General features: G+C 41.3%; 2 protein-coding genes across 4 annotated transcripts in view; both read right to left on the minus strand.

Annotated features, from left to right (window-relative positions):
* LOC112068401 (nuclear pore complex protein Nup153) overlaps positions 1-2,642 on the minus strand; it is a 29,947-nt gene extending 27,305 nt beyond the window's left edge. For 2 of the 3 annotated variants that reach the window (XM_024135550.2, XM_024135552.2), the window contains exon 1: positions 2,515-2,642. In XM_024135550.2, coding sequence (XP_023991318.1) covers positions 2,515-2,592 — 78 coding nt within the window. In that variant the 5' untranslated portion in view covers positions 2,593-2,642. The remainder of the gene's footprint in view (positions 1-2,514) is intronic. The other variant, XM_024135551.2, reaches the window with a different exon arrangement.
* Positions 2,643-4,311: 1,669 nt separating this feature from the next.
* LOC112068403 (phosphatidylserine synthase 1) lies at positions 4,312-15,438 on the minus strand. Its single transcript, XM_024135554.2, has 13 exons — positions 15,169-15,438; positions 14,012-14,103; positions 13,682-13,726; positions 13,448-13,572; positions 10,009-10,167; positions 9,551-9,702; positions 8,914-9,055; positions 8,453-8,565; positions 8,162-8,227; positions 7,509-7,608; positions 7,186-7,254; positions 6,994-7,060; positions 4,312-5,278 (listed from the first exon to the last, which is right to left on the minus strand). Exons 1-13 carry the CDS (start codon positions 15,345-15,347, stop codon positions 5,187-5,189), a joined length of 1,401 nt encoding a protein of 466 aa, XP_023991322.1. The 5' UTR covers positions 15,348-15,438; the 3' UTR covers positions 4,312-5,186.
* Between the last annotated feature and the right edge of the window lie 4,638 nt (positions 15,439-20,076).

Genomic DNA, 20,076 nt, shown 5'->3' on the forward strand with positions numbered 1-20,076 from the left:
AATGACATCGGGTAAGGCTGCACAGTGAAATAAGTATGCCCCCARTGCATTTCTAAAGTATAATACATCAGTGAGATTAACAGATTTGTCAAATTAACAAATTATTGTCTTTTGTTGATTTTATAGAACATTACAACCTCATTTAGCATGATCTATTCAATTATGGCATAATTCTACTATTTGTATTCATTTRCATCACTGTCAATGACATACTTTTATTTTGAAGGCTAACCACGAAGTCCACTATTGTGGCTAATCCTTATTATGGCTAGCTTCACATAGATGGGTCCGAACACCATTAATCAAATAACCGTCTTATAAATTAGGGTTATTTTAGATGACACCTATCTATATAGTTAGCTAACTACGGCTATTGAAACAGATGTTGTTTTGCTATGTTTTAGAGGAAAAACATTGTTTGCATCCATGAGCTAGCTAGCTTATATTTATGACCATCACTGTAGGTGCTCGAGACAACTTTACCAGCATTATGGCATAAATATTGATGAATCGTTGTGACATATGAAATATGAGTGATAGCGCAATCAATGTGTAATAACTACGTAGAAAATGTATGAACACGTTAAATTATTATGTGACGTGCAGTCATATTCAGGTCAAATAACACAAGTGCGTTAACAAATWCTTATTTCCAATGACGGCCTACCCCGGCCAAACCCGGACAACGCGGGGCCAATTGTGCACCACCCTATGGGGCTCCCAATCACAGTCGGATGTGATACAGCCTGTATTCAAACCAGTGACTGTAGCAACCCCTTGCACTGAGATGCAGTGTCTTAGACCGCTGCATCCATGTGTTACCTATTTAACTGTACTAGAATGCTTAAAAGGAGGCTACAATTGTAAATATCTGTATCGTTTTTTTGGCAAGGAAAATATCAGATATCATATCGGTCAAAAATGTCATATCAGTGCATCACTACAATGTAGCAGTCCCCGTCTTTGCACAGGGACAATTAATTTATAGGAAACTCCTAAATGGTGCATTGTCCCTGTCATCTGAAAATATATATATACATTTACTGACATATATTGAAGACAATGAAAACCTCCTGTGGGATTTCATGTCAAGGTATTTAATGGTCCTGAAAATCTGGATAATGATATGACTTAGAATGACCCTGTTCTAAACAACATGGATAACCATGACCAATCATTCTAAAATCCCATCCAACAGACTGGTTGCAAGTCAAATAAGTGGGACCTGTATTTAATTTARCTGCAAAAATCACAAAATCAGATGAGCAGTCCAATAAATCCCAGTAACGTTAATTTTTGCAGTTAACTGCCGTTATCTAGCTAGATAAATAAGAAATTAGTTAGGTAGCTATATAAATATCAAGAACAGCGCAGGACAAGTTAGCTACTACTCACAGATATTCGAATTTCTAACTGTAGCTACACAACAACAACCGCCTACAACTAGCAAGCAGGACGACTAACGTAGAGGGCTCAAGTGACCCTGCTCAGTGCATATGTATCCCGCCTTTCTTGTGGTGTGTTCTCACTAGGCTACGACTGGTTACGTTTCCACAACGCCTCACATTTATGCCCCTTTCGAAATGAACAAAACCAGTTCATAATATTGCCTTGATTTCAAGAAATATAGTAACAGACTGAATAGCTACCATCACGGACTAATGTTGACAGTTAACGTTAGTTTACTGATTGTATTTGTGTTGCTTTGTAACGTTAGATTGTTACCACGTCGTAACGTTAACTAGCCTCTAACGTTACTTGCTTAGCTAGTGGTCAAGCATGTGGGTTGACTTAAAACAAAACTGAAATTATTAACTAACGTTACCGAACTCGTTAACTATCACAGTGCGCACTACACATTAACGATAGCTAGCAACTAGTATCTAGCTAAACGGCTAAGAAACGGAAATATACCCCACTGTCGACTGTATTTAAAAACATAGAAAGTATATAGTTAAATACTTTCATGATTAAAGTTAGATAATGTAAGCCACAAAGAACTGATATGCCATAGCGAACGTTACATGACAATGACGTTGGCAGCGAGACAATGAAAAGCTAACAAATTATACCTAGCTTGTACATTTCGCTAGCTGTTAGCATCATAACATAGATAACTACTTGCTAGTGCATAGCTACGCAGCAGGTACGCAAACTTGACAAGAAGCCAGTGTTACGTCTAAGCTAATAAAGTTCAATATTTCTACACGACAGTGTGTTAAATAAGCATGGCTGCCGTTAGTCTTACAGTAACTGTCTTAAAAAGATACACACCTGTTAACAGATATTGGCTGGTAATATTAGCTTGTTCCCCGAACCAGCAAAATGTATATCACTTTGCTAAATTAGCTAGTTAGCTAGCTTGACACAGCGTGGAGGCCATGAGCGCTAAGACTAGGCCGCACAAAATGTCTCAAAGAAAACAATAACACAAGAGCGAAAAGACAACTGTTAACAAACTACATGCTATCCTTCAATGTGGAACATCCATAAAGATATGGTAATTTCATTTACCTGTTTGCTTTTGGCGTAAGGTTTAGAAGCGATATGATATCTTCTGCTTCTAATTTTCCCTCCACCCGTGGCCGCCATGGCTAGATCGAATCTCAACTAGCCGCCAGATAGTTGTCCTGTCATATCCTAGAGTTTAGCGCGCTCAGTCCTCCAACATACCACCATGCAAGGAAGCTTCACGTAAATGAGAACTATGGGAAATGTAGTTTAGGCATTAAACACGCTTGTGCGCCTCTGCCAATAATGTCATTTTTCWAAGGCCTTTGGTTTGACAAGGGTATTAATTTTGTATGTGATTTGTTAGACAACACAGGGGAGTTTCTGCCGTTTGATGACTTTATTGGTCAATTTCAGGTTAATATTACTCAGAGAGAATATATTAAGGTTTGCAAAGCAATTCCACTTCATTTACTTGGACTTATTCAGAACACTTTGTTATATTGTCAGGTTGTTCCCACTTTTCCAAGTTTACAAATGAATGACTTGAACCTTTTGGATAAACAAAAATCAACAATAAGTGGATACAATTGTCAGTTAAGTAATGTTTGGTGATTATAATTCAATATATTGCTATGGAAGTGGCCAACCTATGCTATGGTCAAAAGCAACTACCTTTTACCTTAATTGTCCAGTTATCCCAAAAGTTAAAGAAACGTATTTTAAAATCTTTTCTTCCATCTAGCCTGTTAAGGACTTATTGTACAAAAGGTTCAAATTTGACAAAGTGCCTTGTGTTTTTTGTTCCTCTGATTCTGAATCTATAGAGCATTTAGTTTTTTCATGCCACCATTCCAGTAAACTGTGGTTGTGTATAAAATCTCAAATTACCTATGTTTACCTTTGATGATGTTAAATGGCATTATGCTTATCCTTGTAATGCCAATCATAACTATTTTATTAACATTATTATTGTCTTGGCCAAATAATTATATTCACAAATGTAAACAGGGGTAGGAAATTCCTTATTTAGTAGTTTTTTTTCTTCATTGAACTGTTACAATTTTATAAAGTTGGAAAAATCAGAGGTCATGTCTCTGAATGTCTGTTAATGTATCATTGCCTTGTCACATCTAAATTATGTCCACGCCTGGTGTTTTATTTTATTTATTCATTGTATTCACAGGAATGTCCCTGTATTGATGTGTAATATTATTTTTTTACATAAATATCAAACATGTGACCTACATTTCCCAGTGAAAAATAAATAAATACCAGTTGCGTAAAGTACTTAAGTAAAAATACTTTAAAGTACTACTTAAGTCGTTTTTTGGGGGGAATCTGTACTTTACTATTTATATTTTTGACAAATTTTACTTCACTGCATTCTTAAAGAAAATGTACTTTTCATTCCATACATTTTCCCTGACACTTTAAAGTATTTGTTACATTTTGAATGCCAAGCAGGACAGGAAAATTGTTCATCCTTGAGTGTGCCCCTGCTAATCTGTTAATGTAGAAGAAGAAAAAATATTGCTTAATATACAGAATTACTTTTGACACTTAATTATATTTAAAACCAAGTAGTATTTTACTGAGTGGCTTTCACTTGAGTCATTTTCTATTAAGGTATCTTTACTTTTACTAAAGTATGACAATTTGGTACTTTTTCCACCATTGATGAATACAAACAGTTGCACTAGAATCAAACCTTCAAAACATGTGTATGCATGCATTCTTTTGTCATAGTGTAATTTGACTGACAACAATTTAATTCAATTTTGTTTGGTAAGAATGATTCTCTGCTGCCACCTACTGGTAGAAATTGTTTGTACACAAAAGACCACAAAACAAAAACAATTCTTGTCCTGTTTTAAATATTTATTAGAAAGATATATTCATATAAATTATCTTGTAACAGTATGCAGTTCACATAATTCATACAAAACAAATGCACTCTTAATGCTTGTATAAAAACAATGGTTAATCATATTACCTTTCACACACTCACGTAAACAAAGTGGGTCATCATGACATAATCAACATTTTAAACATTTAAGGCCTGGAATTATCTTAAAAACAGATCTGTCCAAACAGGATTGAGACCAACTCCATTTCAATACTAGTCAGTTGTAAAAATGAACTGAAATGAAATTCTCATAGAAAAATGTGAACTCTGACTTTCAATATATAGCTTGAACTGATTGAGTTAAAATAATTATCAATAATAAACTCTGAATACGGAAAAGGGAAACCAGGCATCTAAAACATTCAGGCTTTAGCTTCACGTAAGTTAAATAAAATCCATCCTGTAATATTTATGGTCATCATTTGAACAAAAGAGTGGGAAGAGTAAAAATGCATTCGGTACACCTTGGTGTTCAGTAAATTCTGTGAAGATTGGAAACTCAACAGTTGGTGCCTCCTCATCAAGTGGTAAATGCAACTTTTGTTGATTGGTTGTTGATCTCACAAACACAGTGAAGTGGGGGGGTTGCTCTGGGTAAGAGCGTCTGCTAAATTACTAATGTAAATGTAGTAAAGCTCTCTGCTCAGCCTTTTCCATTCAGTTTATGCTTCATTTATCTCGTCATTGTTCTTCAACCACTTTTCAACCAATGTAATATCCCCACCTCTTGAACCTCCTTACCCAAATTCTCTTCCTTCAATCTCCCCACAGAATTGTTGGGTGCAGTAGGGATGTAACGTAGTCCCTTCTTTGGCTCTCATTGCTTTTAATCTTCGTGTCCATTGACAGCTTTGGATCTCGCAGAGCCTCTCCCTTGTTTAGATGGGCTGGCTGAGTTATTCCGAGAGTCTCTCTCACCTACAAGAGGATACATATAGGAAATATGCTCCTTGACAAACATATACAGTTGATGTCGGAAGTTTACATACACCTTAGCCAAATACATTTAAACTCAGTTGTTCACAAATCCTGACATTTAATCCGAGTAAAAATTACCTGTCTTAGGTCAGTTAGGATCACCACTTTATTTTAAGAATGTGAAATGTCAGAATAATAGTAGAGAATGATTTATTTCAGCTAATATTTCTTTCATCACATTCCCAGTGGGTCAGAAGTTTACATACTCAATTAGTATTTGGTAGCATTGCCAATAAATTGTTTAACTTGCGTCAAACGTTTTGGGTAGCCTTCCACAAGCTTCCCACAATAAGTTGTGTGAATTTTGGCCCATTCCTCCTGACAGAGCTGGTGTAACTGAGTCAGGATTGTAGGCCTCCTTGCTCGCACACACTTTTTCAGTTCTGCCCACAAATGTTCTATAGGATTGAGGTCAGGGCTTTATGATGGCCACTCCAATACCTTGGCTTAAGGACAACAAAGTAGGTTTGCCACAACTTTGGAAGTATGCGTGGGGTCATTGTCCATTTGGAAGACCCATTTGCAACCAAGCTTTAACTTCCTGACTGATGTCTTGAGATGAAACTTCAATATATCCACATAATTTTCCATCCTCATGATGCCATCTAGTTTGTGAAGTGCACCAGTCCCTCCTGCAGCAAAGCACCCCCACAACATGATGCTGCCACCCCTGTGCTTCACAGTTGGGATGGTGTTCTGCAACTTGCAAGCTTCCCCCTTTTTCCTCCAAACATAACGATGGTCATTATGGCCAAACAGTTCTATTTTTGTTTCATCAGACCAGAGGACATTACTCCAAAAAGTATGATATTTGTCCCCATGTGCAGTTGCAAACCGTAGTCTGGCTTTTTTATGGTGGTTTTGGAGGCGTGGCTTCTTCCTTGCTGAGCAGCCTTTCAGGTTGTCGATATAGGACTCGTTTTACTGTGGATATAGATACTTTTGTACCCGTTTCCTCCAGCATCTTCACAAGGTCCTTTGCTGTTGTTCTGGGATTGATTTGCACTTTTCGCACCAAAGTACGTTCATCTCTAGGAGACAGAACGCGTCTCCTTCCTGAGCGGTATGACGGCTGCATGGTCCCATGGTGTTTATACTTGCGTACCATTGTTTGTACAGATGAACGTGGTACCTTCAGGCGTTTGGAAATTGCTCCCAAGGATGAATCAGACTTACGAAGGTCTACAATTTTTTTTCTGGGGTGTTGGCTGATTTCTTTTGATTTTCACATGATGTCAAGCAAAGAGGCACTGAGTTTGAAGGTAGGCCTTGAAATACATCCACAGGTACACCAATTGACTCAAACGATGTCAATTAGCCTATCAGAAGCTTCTAACGCCATGACATCATTTTCTGGAATTTTCCAAGCTGTTTAAAGGCACAGTCAACTTAGTGTATGTTAACTTCTGACCCACTGGAATTGTGATACAGTGAATTATAAGGGAAATAATCTGTCTGTAAACAATTGTTGGAAATATTACTTGTGTCATGCACAAAGTAGATGTCCTAACCGACTTGCCAAAACTATAGTTTGTTAACAAGAAATTTGTGGAGTGGTTGAAAAACGAGTTTTAATGACTCCAACCTAAGTATATGTAAACTTCCGTATATTTTCTATATAAAAAGACCTCATTCAACTTAAGTCGAACGCTTACCTGTAATGTCATCAGGGCTGTAACCATATGACTCTTTTAGGTTGCCATCATCACTCTCAGAGACGCTCTAGAAAAGATGGTTCTTGATAGTCAGTTAGAGGCAAAAATAACAATTAGAAAGACAAAACTACACTAGACAAAGGCCGACATTGCCTTTCTGTACAATAGACTGGAAACTGGCTGCAGACTTACCTTTAACTCAGGCTCATACTTCTGCTCATACCGCACCATCCCATACAGACAGAGAAGTGTGATTAAAGCCTACAGAGAGAGAGAGAGATATGTAGAGAGCACTGACAACACAATGGGAGCACTTACAGTACCACCCACATAGCAGTCACATGTCAGAGCATACCAATGGTATTACAGTCTAAATAACATGTCATTGTTATGGACACTTGAGGTATGGTAATTGAAGCAGCGAGAAATGTTTTGGAGGTTAACACATGCGCACACATGCACACACACACACACAGCGCGAGAGCGAGATAGAGAGACACACACACAGCCCTTACCACACACAGAAGCCACTGGAACACAGACCGAGCTTGTGTTTTGGAGAACACGTCCTGTCCAAACTTGACGCACGCCAGGGCCTCCAGGAAGGCTATGGCCCTGTGGGTTAGATAGAGACCGTTAACGGACACTGACCACCAACAAACATTCACCTCTAACAATAATTACATTTTACAACAGGCATTATCTATAAAAAAATATCTATGTTTTTTATTAAACAATGGCCCCATCTTTTTGTTAATCACACTATGTTAAGACACACAAAAAAATTTAATCACAGAATACAATACATTACAATACATTTCCTCCTTAATTTTAGTCACCAGACTGCAGAGGGTACTTAGACTTTCGCTGAGCTTATAATATTGAAGGGGTGAAGCCAGGGGCATATAAGGGCCTCATTGTTTTGTATTTTATAGTGAGAGAGCAAGAGAAAGTAAGTCTGGTCCCCATGGTTACCAAAGCCTAGTCGGGGCAATCACCAGCTTGGGACAGCGATGAGGTCAGCATCMATATTTTGAACAAAATTGGACGTGACCCAATTTGCCATCCACAGCATTTCTGAGACGTTTGTCAATGACGTGGTCCCAAGATTAGAGTGGAGTTCAGCAACAGCAGGAAATGGCCACTAGAGGATACAGGAAAGACTCACCCAAACATCCAGCATTGTGTTCCCACTCGTTTGCACTGTGTGTCTGTCAGATATGCATAATACTGTCTGAGAGAACAGGAAGACAAACATTCAATACAGTTTATCTACAGCCATCACAACAACGACTGTCATCAAGATAAACAGAAGGGTTTACAGAAATCATTTAAAACTTCTTCCAACTCAATTCCATCTATATGAAAAGAGACTGCACGTGTCTAACTGTCATAATTCCCTTCTGCCTCTAGAATGTAGAGTACACGTGTGGAGTGGCATGGTGGAAAGGGTCCCTACCGTACAGTAGGGGCTGTGATGATTCCAAGAAGGAGAATCCGGCACCAGCTGAGAGCGTGAGACGCCTGGAACACGAAGATGTGCTTCAGGAAGAACGTGTTCAACTCWGTCAGCTGTTTAGAGGAAAGGAAGTAAAGACAGACAGGAAGTAAAGTCGTAGTACAGCAACATGTATATTAAAACATCACTGTACACACAGCTTAGATATCATACAATCTACCCCATAACCTTCAGGTATGTAGTAGGATCATAGAAAACATACCAACTGCTCAACTACAAAAAAAACACCACAAATTTTTGTAAATAGTTTAACTCCATTTGTTTCCCAAAAGAGTTCAATCACAWATTACTTTCAAGTCAATATACACAGAGTAACTACATAAAACTGGATTCTGACTTCTAACCCTGGCACTAAATACTATGTATCATTTCCAGGTCAGAGGTCAGAGGGTAGAGCTCACCTGCCAGAGAATCATAAAGACGTAGATCCCTGCCACCCTCTGGAAGGAGGACTTGGGGTCTAACCACCGTACGTAGGTCCAGCTTGCTGGGGTGAACTGGAGCACAACCCGCTTCAGCTTCCCTGTGGTCGTGTGGATGTCTCTGAAGACACAGCATAGATACAGATATACAGAGAGGCATACACTTACACACTGGGAAATAACACCGATGGGTGTTGACAGACAGTTAGGCACACAAGGTTAAACACAGAGATACTGTACAGGCATTAAGAGACATACATTGATGAGAAAGCACACATGCACTAAATCAGAGCAGGCAGCAATTCCATAGAATAAATGTATTTTAATTGGGAATGGTGAACTGTATTGTGTCATCTGGGCTCCCGAGTGGCGCAGTGGTCTAAGGCAAGAGGCATCGCTACAGTCCCTGGTTCGAATCCAGGCTATATCACATCCGGCCGTGATTGGGAGTCCCACAGGGCGGCGCACAATTGGCCCAGCGTCTTCCGGGTTTGACCGGGGTAGGCCGTCATTGTAAATAAGAATTTGTTCTTAACTGACTTGCCTAGTTAAATTAAATTAAAATCTGTCATGACACTACAGGAGAAGGGAGGAAACCAATAGGAGGAGAACTTACTTGATGCTGGCCCATTGGTAGGTCCGCATCTCCAGGAAGCGACACACAGTCATGCCCAACCAGATGCCCCCTCCATTACACAGGAGGATGTCCAGGATCAACTGGTCCCACCAGCACTCAGCAAAGTTAGGCAGCAGGTGCATGAAGAACAGCTGAGGGAGAGAGAGACAGATAGAGACAAAGGTGAATGGGGAGTTACAAACTGACTCAAAATGTGCCAATGCAATAGAATATTTCAAATCAATCAGAGCCCAAATACTGTTTGAAACAAAAATGGGATCTGTTGATGGAAATCGAGCAGCACTTCACAAAGACACGTGTCCCAAACAGCACCCTATTCCCTTTATAGTGCACTGCTTTTGACCAAGGCCGTTGCTCTGCTCAAAATAAGTGCACTGTACAGGGAATAGGGTGTCATTTGGGAAGCAGACACAGACTTCCTTGCACCTTTTATTTACCTCAGTGAGCTCCCAGGTGATGCTGATGGTCCAGCAGAGGGCGTAGCTGCGGATGAGCATTGCCTTCATGGCCCAGCCCCCGAAATGCCCAAACGCAAAGATGTCAAAGTGGCTCAGGATCCGCTCCCAGGTGATCACGTGACAGTTCACTGCATATTCCTGCAGGGGGAGAAAGGCCAGGTAACACACGGACACAGAAGAGCCAGTTAAGACACGGACACAGAAGAGCCAGGTAAGACACGGACACAGAAGAGCCAGGTAAGACACGGACACAGAAGAGCCAGGTAAGACACGGACACAGAAGAGCCAGTGGCTCAGCAGTATGGTGAGTCATGATGATGCTAGCCTTGGATGCCCAGGCTTTGCTCACGTATAGTTGAGTCAAATAGATTTGTAAGGAAGGCCTTTGCGAGACTATGATGGTGCAAATTCATGCTGAATGACTCTGGAGGGAATAGCAGGCGTTTTACGGGCTCCTGACCAATTGCGCTATTTTGTGTATTTTTTTGCATAGATCGTTACTTTTTTGCACTTAATGTTTCGCCCATTGTTTCCTATGACCGAAAAGAGCTTCTGGACATCAGAACAGCCATTACTAACCTTGATTTGGACGAGGACTTCTACTTCAATGAGTCGGAGGCGAAAGAGATATTGATTATTGCGGACCAGGACCAAATACCGACACTCGAAGAAGGAGAAGACGGCGCCATAGAGGCCGGCCTGCGGGATACYTGACGAGACTACGCCGGAGCGCGGATAAATCACCTCTACCCTCCGTTTTATTGGCGAACGTGCAATCACTGGAGAATAAACTCAGTATGAGACTATCCTATCAACGTGATCTGAAGAACTGTAATATCCTATGTTTCTCAGAGTCGTGGATGAAAAAGTAAATTGTATATATAAATAAATGTTTTTCTATACATCGGTAGGACAGAACGATGGCGTCGAGGAAGCTCAGAGGAGGGGGTGTGTCTCTTTGTAAACAACAGCTGGAGCGCAATCTCTAATATTAAGGAAGTCTAGAGGTTCTGCTCGCCTGAGTTAGAATATCTCATGATAAGCTATAGACCACACTATTTACCAAGAGTGTTTCCAACTATATTTTTCGTAGCTGTCTATTTACCACCACAAACCGATGCTGGCACTAAAACCGCACTCAACGAGCCGTATATGTCCATAAGCAAACAAGAGAATGCTCACCCATAGGCGGCGCTCCTAGTGGCCGGTGGCTTTAATGCAGGAAAACTGAAATCCATTTTACCTCATTTCTATCAGCATGTCACCAGAGGCAMAAAAAAAAACTCTAGATCACCTTTACTCCACACTCCACGAAAGTGGTCCGATGAAACGGATACTAATCTACAGGACTGTTTCGCTAGCAGAGAATGGAATATTTTCCAGGATTCATCCGGTAACTTTGAGGAGTTTGCCACATCAGTCACCGGCTTCATTAATAAGTGCATGGATGACGTCGTCCCCACAGTGACCATACGTATATATCTCAGACAGAAGCCAAGGATTACAGGCAACAACCGCTATGGCTGCTGATTGCAAGGAGCGGGACACTAATTCGGACACTTACAAGAAATCCCGCTATGCCCTCCGACGAACCATCAAACAGGCAAAGCGTAAATAAAGGACCAAGATCAAATCCTACTACACCGGCTCAGACWGTCGTCAGATGTGGCAGGGCTTGCAAACTATCACAGATTACAAAGGGAAACCCAGCCACGAGCTGTCCAGTGACGGAGGCCTACCAGATGAGCTAAATTTCTTCTGTGCTTGCTTCGAGGCAAGCAACACTTAACCATGTATGAGAGCACCAGCTGATCCAGACGATTGAGTGGTCACACTCTCCGTAGCCCTTATTTAAGTATTTAAGTTGACTGAGAACACATTTTCATTTACATCAACAACCTGGGGAATAGTTGCAGGGGAGATGAATGAGCCAATTGGAAGCTGGGGATGATTAGGTAGGCATGATGGCCAGATTGAAAATGTAGCCAGGACACTGGGGTTAACACCCCTACTCTTACAATAAGTGCCTTGGGATCTTTAGTGACCACAGAGAGTCAGGACACCCATTTAACGTCCCATCCRAAAGACAGCCCTCTACACAGGGCAATGACCCCAATCACTGCCCTGGGGAATTGGGACTTGTTTATTTTTAGACCAGAGGAAAGAGTGCCTCCTACTGGCACTCCAACACCACTTCCAGCAGCATCTGGTCTCCCATCCAGGGACTGACCAGGACCAACCCTACTTAGCTTCAGAGGCAAGCCAGTAGTAGGATGGTTGGTATGCTGCTGGTTAACATTCACAGACGGATTACCAGGACGCATACTCAGCGCATGAGCTGACAAGCTGGCAAGTGTCTTCACTGACATTTTCAACCTCTCCATGAACCAGTCTGTATTCCTATGTTTCAAGCAGACCACCATAGTCCTTGTGCTCAAGAATAACAAGGTAACCTGTCTAAAGGACGATCACCCCATAACACTCTCATTTGTAGAAATGAAATTCTTTGAAAGGCTGGTCATGCCTCATATCAACACCATCATCCCAGTATTTTACTTGGTGTCTTTCACTTAAGTCATTTTCTACTAAGGTACCTTTACTTTTACTCAAGTATGACAATTGTGTACTTTTCCCACCACTGGTTAAATAGTTAACCAAATAGCTACCCGGACTATCTGCATTGACCCATTTTGCACTAACTCAACTCATCACATACGCTGCTGCTACAGTTAATTATCTATCCTGTTGCCTTGTCACTTTTTCCCTAACTATATCTACCTCAATTACCTCGTACCCCTGCACATGGTCTCTGTACTGGTACTCYGTGTATGTAGCCAAGTTATCCTTACTCATTGTGAATTTATTCCTCRTTATAATTTGTCTATTATTTCTCCCTGCATTGTTGGGAACGGCCCGTAAGTAACAACTTTACTGATAGTCAAAACCAATTGTTTATGAAGCATTTGACAAATTAAATCTTATTTGAAGTGTAACAGCGATTTAATTTTCTTTATCTCACAGCTTTTGAATGATGAGATAAGTTATCAATATTTAACAATACCAGTTTTACTAATAATGTTTTGTGAAACTGTCCCTTATACATGGCAACAGTATCCAGCATGAGCAGAGCAGGCTGATGCCAATCGTTTAACCCAACGATGACTAATCTTATAGGCTAAGTGGTAGCTCTGTCCTCAACGTCTTATGGTTCACCCTCTTACAGAAAGCTGGTATTACCTGCACAAATTTAATTGGATGCCATAAACACATAGGGTGGAGTAGAGAGTAGAGTGGAGTAGAGAAACCAAACTCAAACTATGATCACTTAATCAGCGTCTAGGGCAACTTCACCCTACTCCCAAATATGGTGTCTGGCATGAGGTGGATACTGTAGCATACCGAGATCATAATGACTCACCATGACATCAGTCTCACGGGTAGCGTAGCGTAGGTTGGGGTCCACCCAGTACATGAGCYTCTTCACCTGGGCCCAGTTCAGGAAGATGAGGAAGACCAGGAACAGGAAGTACAGAACACTCAGACCTGACAACAACAGGAAGGAACCAATCAGAGCGGAGTTCCATGGACATGGTTCCATAGAGGTGCTCCACTGACGATGTGACTTGTTGTACTCTGCAGTAGGACTACTCACCAAATACCATGCGCCAAATTGCAGGATGTGGTCTTGTGAATGGACCTGAAGTGGATAAATAACGCATTTACACGTATCTACCATTATCAGAGTGGATCGACCAAAACCCTCATATACTGCAGTTCAAAAGTTAACGTAGCATAACCACTAGCAGTAGGTGCCCCATTCACTCGCACAATCAAAACCAGAAAGACCTGAATGTCTATTATGTGACCATTGATCTACACTAGAACAACATTCCTCCCACCCATCAACATTCAGACACACCCTTTCTACCAGGTGCTGGTCTGGGTTATTGACAAGTACAAGGCAGTGACATTGAGTAACTACCATTGGGGAAGGCCAGGACACTGATGACGAGGAAGAAGGAGACAACCAACACGAAACCCACTCGAAAGTTGTTGTCAACATCTGCATCATCCCTGGAAAAGAGAGCAGGGTTTGATGTCAAAAAGCATTGGCTGAGATTTGCAATTTTTACATTATTTTCAGAGCATAAAGTGAGGTTTACTATGATACAGTAAATGTGACATTCAAATGTGACATTTAATAAAGTTTCTGTTCGATTATTGCATTTCCAGCATTGTATATATTATTACAATAAATAACATTAAAGGCCCAGTGCAATCAAAAACGTGATTTCCCTGTGTTTTATATATATTTCCACACTGAGGTTGGAATGATTCTGTGAAATTCTGAAAATGATGATAATTTTAGTGTGAAAGCTGTTTGAAAAGAGCTGCTGAAATTTCAGCCTGTTTTGGTGGGATGGAGTTTTGGCCTGCCTGGGTGACAACACCAGGCCGTAAATCATGTCATAGACCAATACGAAAGAGAGTTCCAAACCTCTCTGCCAATAACAGCTTGTTTTCAGTTTCCCCCTCCCCACTCAGACCACTCCCAGACAGTYGTAGAAAAATTATTGCTTGAGAAATTGCTACCCACCAATGCTTTTGAACTAAAACACTGCTGCATTGGACCTTAAAAAATGTAATCAGCAGTTGAAACAATAACAATGTGTTTTCCACAGCCCTGTTTCAGTAAAAAGCTGAGAGATGGGGCTGGAGAAATTAAACCACTCTCAAATTCATCAACAGAGCTATGGATGCAAGGATTGACCATCCATGATATCAGAAGTATACTTTTACCCATGTTTTGAGTCTATATAGTGTTTGTTTACATTTACTTTGTTTACAAACATTGGAGTAAAACAAGCTTATCTTTTGGGTTCTGATGGGGTATAACAGTTGAACTAAGCTCATTAAGCATTTATAACTTATATTCTTTAAGAATCAATGGGTACATATAATTAATTTACAAGTCCAAAAATGGATGTAGCAACTGCATATTGGCCCTTTAAATGTCTAATCATCTGTAGTTTAATTATACAATTTAGGTTTACACTTGGGTTAGATAGCTAAGGTATGTTAGTACAACCACTAGGCCTACCGGCAAGTCAAATGAGCTGTCAACGGCTATTGGGTTACCTGGAAAAGACGAAGTACATCAAGCTAGCCACAGTGAACGTCAAAAGCGTGAGAGTGTGAGGCTTGTAGAAAAARTTAATGCTGATGCCCTCCACTTGTTGCTCGTTAATCATCCGAAAGTGTAACATGTCATTCACATCATCCTTGCTTAATTTATGGGACCCCAAAGCAGGCGCCATGCTTGAGGGATAAGGAGTTTCTTCCACAATATTCCCTGTGTCAGCAGTTCTCGACAGAACAGGTTGATCTGCCTGTAAATAAATTGATGAGGACTGGGGATGGGCGGAGAGAGGACTGAACAAACCTGAAAACGGCCAATCAACTCAACAAACTATAGGGCTGYAGTAGGAATGCACATTCCAATACCAACACTCCCAATGAATTCCCCTGCAATCTTACTTTAGAAAGAGTTTCTATGTTAATATTTAGAACACCAGACATTCACAATGAAAGGACAAGGGAGTTTTCTTTATTGGTCCTTCGTAGATTGTTTTAGGTTGAACTAGCTAATTCCCCTGCTGTATGCGTATTTTGGTACATCCCTTGGAGAGGACGCTTCTATAATACTTCGGTGAGAGCGCACACGTGAGTAGACTGACATTGGCGCTATCTATTGTTGTTTTTACGTCTGCTCAGCGGATATATTCATGTTTTGACCCATTTTCTGTAATTTATTGCATGGTTTCATCCATTTTGTACTTCCAAAAACGACTATTTCTGTCTGCCCGTATGATTGTTCTATGCAAGCTAGCTAGCGTTAGYTACCTAGYTAGCCATTAGCTCAATGAGACATGCCCCTCAATCATTGTTTTATCTATTGCTTCTCTACACAACAACAACATTCTCCACCAGTCAAGCTCAAATAATACATATAGTGGCTAAACAACGTGTGACTTGAGTGATATTCAAGTTAGCTGCATATATTTAATGTACACCCTTCTCATGTCACAATGTAYTCTGTGTTTCTTCAACAGATCTCCATCGCTTCAACCTGTATCCAGCAGTGTCAGAGATGTACCTCATTACTGTCAAGGACTGTGGGTATCATCACCCTTCAGTATTCCACTGATGCCCAGCATTGCCCTGCAGCCTTTCGGAATTATTTCAGTGTTCCAGTCTTGCTTTCCATGCTCTAGAGAAGTCAGAACCCATCTCAGACGCAATAGAGGTGAAAACTAGGAGTGCGGAGTTACTGTGAATCTCATGCCAAGGTCCAACCATTTCAAACGAAACACAGGGATACTGATGGGACTGATATGGTGCCATATCAGAATCCTCTCTCCCATCAATTCAGAAATGGAGGGATGTCGCTGAAGGAGTGGCAGACAGCTTTAGGTACTAATGGTACTCCTGTGTACAAACACACACTGTGGGCATTTCTCCCTAAAGTTTTTGCCCTCTCCAGATTTGGACGATGCCCCAGGACACTCTGCATTAGAAGAGATCAGTGATGAGGAGGCGGTTCGTATGGACAGCCCAGCTGCCCTGCCTGCTGTATCCATCTCCCTCAGACTATGTCAACAAGTCAGAGACACTCAGCAAGCTTGTACAGCTAGATAGATTCAGTCCATTTAGGGTTTGTATCTGATTAGCCATTAGTTTCCCATTACTTCCCCATGTAGTGCAGGGATGGGCAACTGGCGGCTATGTCAGCGAACAAGGCCGTAACCGGGGTTTGCGTTTTAGTGAGGTCCAGAAGAGGGGATGGGGGGTGCAAGGGGAGGTACCTCCTCCCCCAGGACATTTTTTTAAAGTCAAAGCTCATTTACTGCTTTTCTATAGCATTTAAATGTGTTTTTTTATTGTATCTGGACAGCAAAAACAAGCAAAAATGAATCCATTATCACCTTGGCTGCTGTAGGTTCATTCACCTCAGTTGATCTACAAACACATAGCCTGTTAGCTACAATTGTAATGTTATACCCCTGAAAGGGGGAACATATGAGAAACGATTCAAACTGACACGTAGCATCAGCAACGTCTCAGTAGCCTACTGTCTGTAAAGCAAAGTTATGAGAACTCGGTAGTGTATKTTTTGCTCCTGCTGAGGAAGACTCCGTTTAACATTAGCTTCTTACTTCGTTCTTCTAGCTGGCTAAGTAATACTAGCCAGTCCCCTTCAACGTTACTGCAATAGAAGTCTAGCCACCTGACTGACAGACATATCTATGTGCACTCTTTCTCAGAGTGTTGGTTTTTGTTTGTTTGGGGGATGTCTGTAGACACGGCAGCATCTCGCAAACACACTCGGTATTGTTTCTGACTCTAGTTGTCTACTTGAGCCAAGTGCGAGCTGTGGTAGTTCGTTTCACATCTCTGGCCCTCGGGCCTGTGCCGCAATAGGGAGGATTTAGCCATGTGAGAAAGTGGTGTTCCTAAAAAGGCAAATACAGGTGACGCAGGTGAACATAAGGAACAAACCGCTGTTCATGATTCCAGTCAGGAAATTAGAATTATAACTATTAGAATTCAATCATATCAAGAATAAGCGTTCTAATCATTGATCAACGCTGGCAGCAATAATTAGATGTTGACCTGTAATTAATTTAAAACATTTTAATTTTAATTTTTGCAAATAGTCTGGGTGGCCATTTGATTGATTGTTCAGCAGTTATGGCTTGGGGGTAGAAGCTGTTAAGGAGTCTTTTGGACCTAGACTTGGCGCTCCGGTACCGCTTGCCGTGCGGGAGCAGAGAGAATAGTCTAAGACTTGGGTTACTGGATGACAATTTCTTTGGGCCTTCCTCTGATACCGACTAGTATAGAGGTCCTGTATGGCAGGAAGCTTGGCCCCAGTGATGTGCTTGGCCGTATACAACCGGTCAGGATGCTCTCGATGGTGCAGCTGTATAATACATTTTTTGGGGGTCCTTTTTACCCCCCAAGTCTTGTTCCATCGCTGCAACTCCCATACGGACTCGGGAGAGGGGAAGGTCGAGAGCCACGCGGCCTCCGAAACACAACCCTGCCAAGCCGCACTGCTTCTTGACACCCTGCTCGCTTAACCCAGAAGCCAGCTGCACCAATGTGTCGGAGTAAACACCGTACAACTGGTGACCGAAGTCAGCGTGCATGCGCTCGGCCCGCTACAAGGAGTCGCTAGAGTSCGATGGGACAAGGACATCCCGGCCTACCAAACACGGACGACGCTGGGCCGATTGTGCGCTGCCTCATGGGTCTCCCGGTCACAGGTGGCTGCGACACACCCCGGGATCGAACCCAGGTCTGTAGTGACGCCTCTAGCACTGTGAGGCAGAGCCTTAGACCGCTGTGCCACTCGGGAGGCAGCTGTAGAACTTTTTTAGGATCTGGGGACCCATGCCAAATCTTTTTGTCTCCTGCCGGGGATTAGGCRTTGTTGAGCCCTCTTCACGACTGKCTTGGTGTGTTTGGACCATGATAGTTTGTTGGTGATGTGGAGGGGACTTGAAGCTCTTCATAAGGAGTAACTTGTAATAATAAATGGGAAATATATAGGATAAAGTATATTATAAGGTGGAGCACATAAATAAATCAAATCAAAGTTTATTGGTCAAGTGCACAGATTTGCAGATGTTATCGCAAGTGCAGCGAAATGCTTGTGTTTCTTGCTCCAAGAGTTCAGTAATAGCTAACAATACAATAAACACATCATCCAAAAAATAAAAAGGAACAAATGGTTGGCGCTTAAGTAAATTAATGTAAAGAACATAATATTCTACACACCATACTGATCAAGCACTAGAGTCTATATGGTGTCTGTAGAGTTTTGGAGTTTTGCTGGGTATTTAGGCCAGTCCCCCATGAAATAACACCATATAAAGATTCTACAGACCCCTAGTGAGTAACCCCGACCGCACTTTCTACTCCACCCATTCCATTGGTCCCAATGCAATACACTGTAAGCCTATAAATTACATATTGGCTTATAGAGAAAAAACTATTCTACATGCTTATGTAAAAGTGCTCACTAGGGGTCTGTAGAATCTTTATATGGTGTTATTTCATGGGGGACTCTGGCCTAAATACCCAGCAAAACTCCATATTATTCAGAATCCCATGAAATGACACCATATATAGATTCTACAGACCCTACTGAGTACTCCCCACCCCACTTATACATCAGCACAAATAATCGATTTCCTGTACAGTGTTATAGTTATACTTTACACTGCAGTGGAGGCTGCTGAGTGGAGAATGGCTCATAATAAAAGCTGGAACGGAGCGTTTGAAACCATGTGTTTGATGTATTTGATACCATTCCACCTATTCTGCTCCAGCCGCTACCATGAAACCATCCTCCCYAATTAAGGTGTCACCAACCTCCTGTAGTATAGTGTCCAAGCACCCCATTTTAAGCTGTTTGACCACAGTAAAAGTCCAGCAACACTCCATATTATTCATAGATCCATGAAATGACACCATTTGACTATCTATACATAGTCACTTTAATAAMTCTACCTACATGTACATATGACCTCAATTACCTCGACACCGGTGCACCCACACATTGACTCTGTACCGGTACACCCTGTATATAGCCCCGCTATTGTTATTTACTGCTGCTCTTTAATTATTTGTTATTCTTATCTCTTAGTTTTTTTTTGTGTATTTTCCTAAAACTGCATTGTTGGTTAAGGGCTTGTAAGTAAGCATTTCACTGTAAGGTCTACACCTGTTGTATTTGGCACATGTGACAAATAAAATTTGATTYGATTTGATACATAGACCCTATGTATGATACATAGACCCGATACATAGATTTGATCTACAGACCCTATTGAGTACTCCCCAMCCCACTTGTACATCAGCACAAATGATGTACAAGTGATTGATTTTCTCTATACCATACAGTGGAGGCTGCTGAGGGGAGAACGGCTCATAATAACGTCCGGAATGGAGCAAATGGAATGGCTTCAAACACCTGGA

This window comes from Salvelinus sp. IW2-2015, unplaced genomic scaffold (assembly GCF_002910315.2).
Source record: "Salvelinus sp. IW2-2015 unplaced genomic scaffold, ASM291031v2 Un_scaffold495, whole genome shotgun sequence".
Lineage (NCBI taxonomy): Eukaryota > Metazoa > Chordata > Actinopteri > Salmoniformes > Salmonidae > Salvelinus > Salvelinus sp. IW2-2015.